The sequence below is a fragment of the Bipolaris oryzae genome (assembly GCF_000523455.1).
Source record: "Bipolaris oryzae ATCC 44560 unplaced genomic scaffold scaffold_1, whole genome shotgun sequence".
Taxonomy (NCBI): domain Eukaryota; kingdom Fungi; phylum Ascomycota; class Dothideomycetes; order Pleosporales; family Pleosporaceae; genus Bipolaris; species Bipolaris oryzae.
In genome coordinates, this window is record NW_006911277.1 from 494,072 (window position 1) to 502,629 (window position 8,558).

Consider the following 8,558-nt stretch of genomic DNA (forward strand, 5'->3'; position numbering starts at 1 on the left):
TGACTATGATGGCTGAAACATTCACCCCTTTGTTTATTTGCGCGGCCCGGATGACTCGCAGGGAACAGCTCGTACGAGGTAGTTCATAGGCACGGCTCGGATGAATTGCCTTGAGCGATATGTCTCGGGTGAGATAGCAAATGCGGAGGAGCTAGGTGAACGCTATACGCTATACGCTTTACACACACTGCTACGACGTGCTGCATTTCATGCCTTCCTTGTAATCTTAGTATGCCATCCTGCTGTGCGGGGACTCATTGTATCCAGAATTCGTGTCGTAATCATCGTCAAGTGTTACTTACATGGAGATACATGTGAGTTCAGAAGGGAGGCTGCTAGCAGTTGCCATCAACACATAATTCTGAATTGACGCTTTCCTGTAAGCCATGCATTCAAGTTGTTGATTGTGAGAGAAGTGGTCATTGTACAGAAACTAGCGTGTTTTTAGTATGTGGAGATGAAAGAGATGTGATAGTAACTCAGAATAAAAATATTGGTCTCCTGTGCGTATGTGAAATTTTGTCTCTGTGGTTAAGATGTTTTCGCCCGTAGGTGCTGATCGGATTGCTACTGTGGTAGACGGCACCAGTCGGCGGCTGTCGCCCGCCAGTGATACCAGATATCGTAGTTTCAGCCCGTAAGCGGCGTTAATATGTGTTGTTTGGCAGATGGCTACTGGAGTACCGTTATGGGTCTGATTAACAATTTAAACAGTCATCTCACCCACAGATAGCATATCTTGATATTGCCCCCTGGATACTTCGAGGTGCAATAACTGGAATGGAAATAATGGTGATTTGTGGGTGTGAATTGCAATCTCCATGTCAGTTTTTGTGACTGTTCCCTCTTGTATTCCTTTTGAAAACGATGATTGGTGCTAAGATTGCTGTGAGGAATCTCTAAATACACGCATTCGTATGTCAACTTCACATCTCCCCATGTAAGAGTGCTATATGGCCATGATGCCGCCCCCTGTTTGCGCAAAGAAAAGTGAAGGTCTACTGGATCCATCACAGACTACAGGGTCTCTTAGGACTGCGAATTTTAGAGTAGTAATATAGTTCACATGCTCTAATTGTTCACTACTAGAAGTACATATTCAAGAACTCCAATTGAACTCCCATACTGATATCCCATTGAATTCCCCAAACATATAAGACGTCCCCATATCCCTCCTTTCTCTCCTTTTTACTCACCATTCTTGCTACAATATCATTTATCTCCACCATTCCCATCATTTCTACCGCCAAGACACATTCATTTCAACCATATTCATAAAGTCGCACTTAGAATACCTCCAAAATCCAAGCAAATCTTGTCCAGCATGTCCAAGGGACCAACCTGCAGTGTATGCGGTGGAAGTTTAGTCTCCGCGAATCTAGGCAACGGAGGAAAAGGATTGAACTGCAAAGGATGTGGTGTTTTCAATGAGGCTTAGAAGAAGGAGGTAGTTCAATCTCAAGAAGAAAGACTGTGAATGAAACCCTGGGTATACGACATCTGTATATTATGAATTCCCAATAAATACGTCAAATCATACACATACTTGATATTTACATACCACACCAAGTCTATGCATCCCGTAACCCCGCAACAGCAAAGTATCCCTTATTCTCCACCACACCCCGGTCCTTCACCACAGCCGTATACTTGACTACCCACTGCGGTTCCACATCTCCCTTCAATCCCTCCTCGTTGCCCTCACCAGCCAAGACACCCGACCCGTTTTCACCGGCACCCAGTATCTGTCTGAGCGTTCCCCTCGGCAGGATATTCGTGCAGTCGTTATGCGTGAGCAGCTCAATCTGCTGTTGTTTCGCATACAAGATAAGTGGCTTGGGTACAACACAGCAATCCCTCACATTGATCTGATTGACACTCGGTTTTATATTCGTGCGCTCAAGGAAGCGCGTCAGACGGGCGACACCGAATTCCGCAATGCCGAGTTTCGAGACGAGACCCTCTGATTGCAGTTTCTCGAGCGCATGCCATGTTTTTATCATGGTCTCGAGGTCTTCTGGGGGTACGCCGGCGTCTAGACAGTCACCAGAAGTGTTCTCGGATGTGGATTGGGTTGCGGAAGGGGGAGAGGGCGGGTCTTCGTCTTCAAAATCTGATTCCTCGTCGTCGGCATCAAAGGATATGCCTGGGAAGCTGACGATTAAGAGGTCTATTGAGGATGTTCCTAACTCCTTGAGAACGAGTTCTATGGCTTCTCTTGTTTGGGCGCAGCGACGGTCGGCAGGTATGTTTGGGAGGTAGAATAGCTTGACTGTGATATCGTAGGACTCTCGGGGCTCAGTCAACGGCGAGGGGGTATGTGTGGGTACGTATAGCGCTGAGTCGGTCGCGGTCGTCCATGTGCGGTAGTTTGATTTTGAGGGCGATGGGGAGGGCTGGTGGGCAGAGAAGTTTGCGCGCAGCGCGGATGTGAGTTCAGTGTTTGACTTTTCGAATAGCGGACGTCGTATGACCGAGGGTCCGCCGGACATGATATTCCTGGCGTTGTTAGATTTGATAGTAGACAAGCATGTGGGTGGTCGTACGAGGTCGAGAGTATGAGCTTCATGGCTGCCGGTTTGTAGGGTACAGGTCGCTTGGTGAAGAAGATGGTATATATGAGGCTTTTCCCCGGATTTTATGGTAGTATATGGTTAGAAGGGCCTTGAGAGGAAGGTTGCAATATGCTCAATGTTTGTCAGCCAGTGGGGCGTGCTTCAAAAAAAAAGTTGCGCCTAGGTCGCTGTAGCGCGGTTGAAGGGAACAGCGGAGACGAAAAAGATATGAAGAGAGTAGTTTGGTGTAAGCGACAAGACTTTTGGCGCATCAAGTTCACAATACGTGTGTTTGCATACCAGTCCCGAGGCGAAGGCAATGGCGGGGAATATGGTCGAGGGCGCATTGACGTCTCAAGAGTCGCGGGGCTGGCCTGTGACCGCCGATCGCCCAAGTTGCACCTTTCCCAGGCCACGGCACTACTACAGTAGCCACTCCTCTCCACCTCACACGACATCATGACAATCAAGTATGATGGCACCTGCACACTCTTATTAAATCCAGTGCCTTCACTGACAATTCATCTAGATATCTCATTCTGCTCTCGCGGCAGGGCAAAGTGGTTGGTCCCCCACCCCAGAATGCAAAGCTCCCCCTGCTGATGCTCCCACGTAGCGTCTAGCCAAATGGTTCACCACGCTGGCGCCCAAGGAAAAGGCAAAGATAGTCAAGGACGTCTCGCAGCTTGTCCTTGCCCGCCGTACCCGCATGTGCAACTTTCTTGAGTACAAGGGTCAGTATGCCCCTGGAAGACAGTGCTTTTGCTCGACTCACAAGCATGCAGATACAAAGGTCGTCTACCGCCGCTACGCCTCGCTCTTCTTCATCGCCGGATGCGACGCCACCGACAATGAGTTGATTACCCTCGAAATCGTCCATCGCTATGTCGAGCAGATGGACAAGTACTACGGCAACGTCTGCGAGCTCGACATCATCTTCAACTTCCAAAAGGCTTACTTCATTCTCGACGAGCTCCTGCTTGCCGGCGAGATGCAGGAGAGCAGCAAGAAAAACGTATTGCGGTGTATAGGACAACAAGACAGCCTCGAGGACATGGAGGTGAGTGAAGTGTGATGCGCCTTCGGTCCGCTTCGCTACACCCAGAGCGCCGCCTGGCTGACGCGCCTGTCGTCCAGACTGAGGACGACATTGTTACCAAGATCATGTAAAGCCGTCTACGGAACATTGAATCACATACACTTGGCCTGGCTGCTGTTCCTGCCTCGTCCCATTAGCCCTCACTGACCGTGCCTTCGGCCTCCAGGATGATGGTGACAGTGCCGAAATCTTCAAAAACCGGCTCCGCGAGCAGGGTATCATGTGAGAGGCCAGATCCACATTCGCATACAGGACCTTGATTCACGGCGTCAATTACCGGGGAAATGGTGGGGCTTGGTTTGGAAATACGGCAACAACACGGTTCATGCCACAGACACACTTCAAGGACAGGCGTTACGGCGATACGATACCATACGGCGCGGGGAGTCGGGTTATTGGAGAACGCACCACCTGTCATCCTGCCTTGTAGAGCGGATGGCGGTGGCTGTACTCTATCTACTACAATCAAACACGTCCGACTGGCGGGCTTTGCTCGACACAGCTAGGTCTTACACAAGTGGTTTACTGAGCTCGAACGTGATCATACATCATGCCATCGAGACTTCTGCCCTTGACATCGTTGCTCGTTCTCTTTTATTATCGTTGTCTTGTTGCTTCACTAAACCTAACCACCTAGCAACAGACATTGTCCATATCTGGCTAGCAATTGCGCATCTGCATCGTGTGACAGCAGTCGGTTCGGATCAATTCTTGGTCCTTCTACCCAGAACCTTGCCAGGCACATATGAAATGACACATTGCCGAACCCAGTGGGGTTCTTTACCAGGCAATTGACCTGTCCTCATGCTCGTTCAACTTCAGATGACACATTACGTACTCGCGCAACATTGCGCATTGCCGGCACCCAACTGACATCGGCGCTCAACACCAGTCGCCTCTCACCAGTTACCCATCTGGTCTTATCAGCCGCTGTTGTTGGTTGATGACCTGGGCTTGTATGAACCAATCAGGAATGTTAACCCGACACACATGCCCTTGTTAGCTCGGCGACACCGCCAAGCTGATCACCGCTGTCTCCGCAATCGCGACCACGTCGTAACAGCGACACCTCACACCACAGTTCCGCTCACGCTATACACATGTCCACCGCCTGCTAGACGACTGTCTGGCCGAACAACAGTACTCTCTCCTCTCTGCAGCCAGCCTAGAGTCGTGTCTACTCGTTGTTTCGGTTCGCGCAGGCCATCCCTCCCGAACACACCACCGCCCGCAACCAGCAGCCACTGCGCTCTGAACCCCTATCTTCCACTCGACATCAAAAACCGACTCGGACATTAAATTTACATACCTTTCAATCGAAAACGACCCAGAATTGGCACGATGAAGGTGGGTAGTTGATGCGACAAGGCCCCGGTGATGGTGGTGGTGATGATGTAGCTGATCCGGTGACGCAGTACCTCGACCTGTGCGCCCTCCACGAGGTCAACCTCGCCCTCAACTTCGACACCCAAGATACCGCAATCATTGGCGGATGTGATCTATGGACTGTAAAGGCAGCTGGGAGTGACAAGAAATTATACAAGCGCATTGAGAAGACGCTGGAAGAGCGACACAAGGACCTGCTATCGGCGGTTGCGGGGCTGTCGGAGCAATCCGCCGCGCAATTCGCTGACCAACTCGACATTTCCAGAGATACCCCGTTTGGCACCTTCAGCGAGGCCGCGAACCGTCACACCTTTGCCTATCTTATTGCAACGCTCAATGCGACACACATTGACTACGACTTTGCAAACACACTAAACCCAGACGAATTCCGCCGCGAAACCATGCACAGTTTCATGCACAAAATCGATACGACCATGTACTACCTGCGGCCCCAGGTGTATTCGGCCGGTCTCCCCGCAGGCGCCGTCACCCCGCTAGGCTCGCCGATATGGAGCCCCCGCTCTTGGCAGCTCGTTGACAGCGAGATGGATATGTCAAGTTGTGAATACTATGCCTGGGAGCCTTCAGATGATCCTTTTGCCGACGATGGTGCAATCTGGAGTCATCACTTCTTCCTCTATAATAAGGAGCGCAAGCGAGTCGCCTACTTTTACCTGCGTGGCATATCGGCACTCTCTAACTCGCCCAGCGTCGCCATGTCGCTCATGTCCAAGTTTAAAGCATCCAAATACGAATCTTCAGCCAATGCGGGCAGCAGGAAGCGCGCCGAGTACTGGCTAGGAGCTCGTGCTAAGAAGGGGCTTGAGGCGTATGGCGATAGCGATGAGCTCGACAACATGGTGATTGATCACCCGGGCGAGGTCGTCGATGCTGAAGAGGAGCAATACATCCCTGCGAGAGAAATGAGCATGGACGCCGATTACTACTACGAGAGCGAGGGAGACAGCGACGTCGAATCACTCGTTGGTAGGGAGAGGACCGTGAGCAAAGTACGGACAATGAGTGAGGGTGTTGTGGAGAGGATGGAGCTCTGAGATGTCCATCATTATCTACTTCCACCACGTTTGGCCAGTTCGAGAAGGTTAAGTAAGAGAGAGGTGACTAAACCGGCACTCAACATGTCGGAGTAGCCTCACTCTTTTCTTTGACCTCTTTTTTTTCCTTTCCCCAGCACTGTTGGTGCCTTTTACTCGACGAGTAAAGGGTTCCAATGTTTTTTTCTCTCTCTGTTCGTTCGTTCGTTTCCTTTGCGTTTTTCCACCCAATCTCTTCACCGGCTCGTGAGAAGACGAACCCATGAGAACTGACAACAAGGGCTTTTACGCTTCGGTGCGAGCGACGCGGTTCAAATGCCTTTTTTCTTCCAGTCTGCATAACTTCGTCTGAGCCTTGAGATACCCCATTCCCTTTCTTGTTTTACGTCCTGCTTTGTATGTACTTGTTAGTTTTCTCTTTTTTTTCTTCTCAGTGATTGTGCGCAATGGGTTTCTGCGTAATGGATGGAATGGAGAGGGGATGTTTATGTTTGATGATGGATATGACTGGGATGACGGCGTGTCAAGGAAAATGGTGTCTTTGCTTGTTTAGTTTGTATACGGAAATGTGATAGTGATACTGATATTGCAACTTTCAAATTAGGACGTGATCTCAGTCGCAGGATGTTTTCCATTGACGTAGAATGTGGCATATGTTTTCATCGAGATACGTAACTGCAATTCAACGCCGCTTATTATACGTCAAGGACAGTCTGTATGACACTTTGCTCAACTATTGGCATTGCTGTCGTGGCAAGCAAGCTGTCGCTGATCGATTACTCGAAACAACCGTGTTTTTTTCCTACCGCTCACACACAGTCTCGATATCTAACCAGAGGATGGATAGACGATTGAATTTCGCCGCAACTATGGATTCGATTGAACAATGCTCACATGAACTCGTACCATTTAATCTCCAGCATCATCTTTGGAATTTCTCGCCTACAATTTAATCCTGTATCTATCGTTTTCCTTTGTGTAAACACCGAATCCTATCTCCTCTTGACTATTTTCCTTTTCCCTTTTTTTCCCCTATTCTGTTACGATGAAATAAGACTTGGCTTTACACTATCTTCTTGTGATCAAGAAACCTAGTAGTGTTCAAGAAACGGAAAAAAAAGTGATTGAGCATGTCGATCTTTACAAGTCCTCTTATGTGTGTGTGTGTGTGAAAGACGAGTTTTGGATATCAATTCCTACTAGAATATATATATTTCTAAAAAAAAGACAGTATGGATGTTCTTTTTTCCACAAGAGGCTTCATCACCTCATCTTCCCTTGTATATAGTATGCTTTTACTTTCACTGCATTTGTAATTTATGACTAAAGATATTAGAAACGTGAATCCACAAACATTTTCATTTGAACCCCCCACCCCCCTTCTTTAGAGTTAGAAGAAGCCTAGATCTAGGATATTCACATGTAAAATACTAAATTGTCAACTCGGACATTCGCCTTTGAGATAACCGCAAGGACACAAGTGAAATACATGTAACAAACTCCCCGATCCAAATTAACGGGGGTATTCCCTCGTTCATTTCGAATCTGCTCAACGGGACTTCCTCCCCCCCCCCCGTATAAGCATTTTTCCAGGGTACAGCTAAACAAGCCACGTCCGTAAGATATTCCCCCCCTTCCTTGTTTCATTCCTCTACCCGCGCCCTTCCCTAATCTCCTTCTCTCATGCCCTCACCCTCCGCCAACCCCCTGCCACTCAAGCCAAAAAGTACCACCGCAGTCCCACCTCCGTCTGACCACCCATCCCCGTCCACCTCAGCATCTCGATGGGAGGAGGGAGGGGGGGGGGGTACAAAGGCGGGAAAATCACGCAATGCGGAATATGGCCGCGCGAAACAAGGAACGATTGGAAAGATGGATAATTGATTTATCACTTTTCAATTTGCTTTGACACTGCTGCTGCTACTGCTGCTAGGTGGGGAGGGGAAGGAAAAGCGGGATTGGATACCTGGACCTTGTTTCATGCCTCCCCCTCCTCCCCGTTTATCACAACACTGAGGAAATCAAAATGATGATGATGATGTGCCACTAAACCCGTACGAAAGAAGTATTTGGCCCGCTAGCCTATGGTACCTAGCAATCATTCTCGATACAAGACCCCCTGTTGTAGACTCGATGCAAACAAGGTGATGTTTCCGAAACGAATCATGAGATAAACGAAATAATAAAAAACCGGGTACTTACAACCGCATGTGTTGTCTTGACCGTTGAATACTTTGATTCTTTTTTTTTGCTTTCGTTAGCTGCTTCCCATGCCGGGCCGTTGCCGAAAGAGAGGAAACGACCGCGAAGGGTAGAGAAGAGGGTGGTGGTGGTGTGTGCTACGAAAAAAGGCCAAAAGTAGTCTGGTGTTTACGTCAGCGGGTATACGTAACGTGTTTTATCAGTAAGCGGCCCACATCAGTAAGTGGCCCACCCCACCAAACTTGACGCGGCTCTCTCCAC

General features: G+C 49.0%; 2 protein-coding genes across 2 annotated transcripts; one reads left to right on the forward strand and one right to left on the reverse strand.

Moving 5' to 3' along the window:
* Positions 1 to 1,571: 1,571 nt before the first annotated feature.
* On the reverse strand, positions 1,572 to 2,569 carry COCMIDRAFT_80105 (uncharacterized protein; the record flags this gene model as incomplete). The annotated part of the gene is made up of 2 exons (XM_007684289.1): positions 1,572 to 2,499; positions 2,547 to 2,569. 2 exons carry the CDS (start codon positions 2,567 to 2,569, stop codon positions 1,572 to 1,574), a joined length of 951 nt encoding a protein of 316 aa, XP_007682479.1.
* Positions 2,570 to 3,014: 445 nt separating this feature from the next.
* Positions 3,015 to 6,095, forward strand: COCMIDRAFT_402 (uncharacterized protein; the record flags this gene model as incomplete). The annotated part of the gene is made up of 5 exons (XM_007684124.1): positions 3,015 to 3,025; positions 3,085 to 3,118; positions 3,172 to 3,289; positions 3,341 to 3,615; positions 5,070 to 6,095. 5 exons carry the CDS (start codon positions 3,015 to 3,017, stop codon positions 6,093 to 6,095), a joined length of 1,464 nt encoding a protein of 487 aa, XP_007682314.1.
* Positions 6,096 to 8,558: the final 2,463 nt, after the last annotated feature.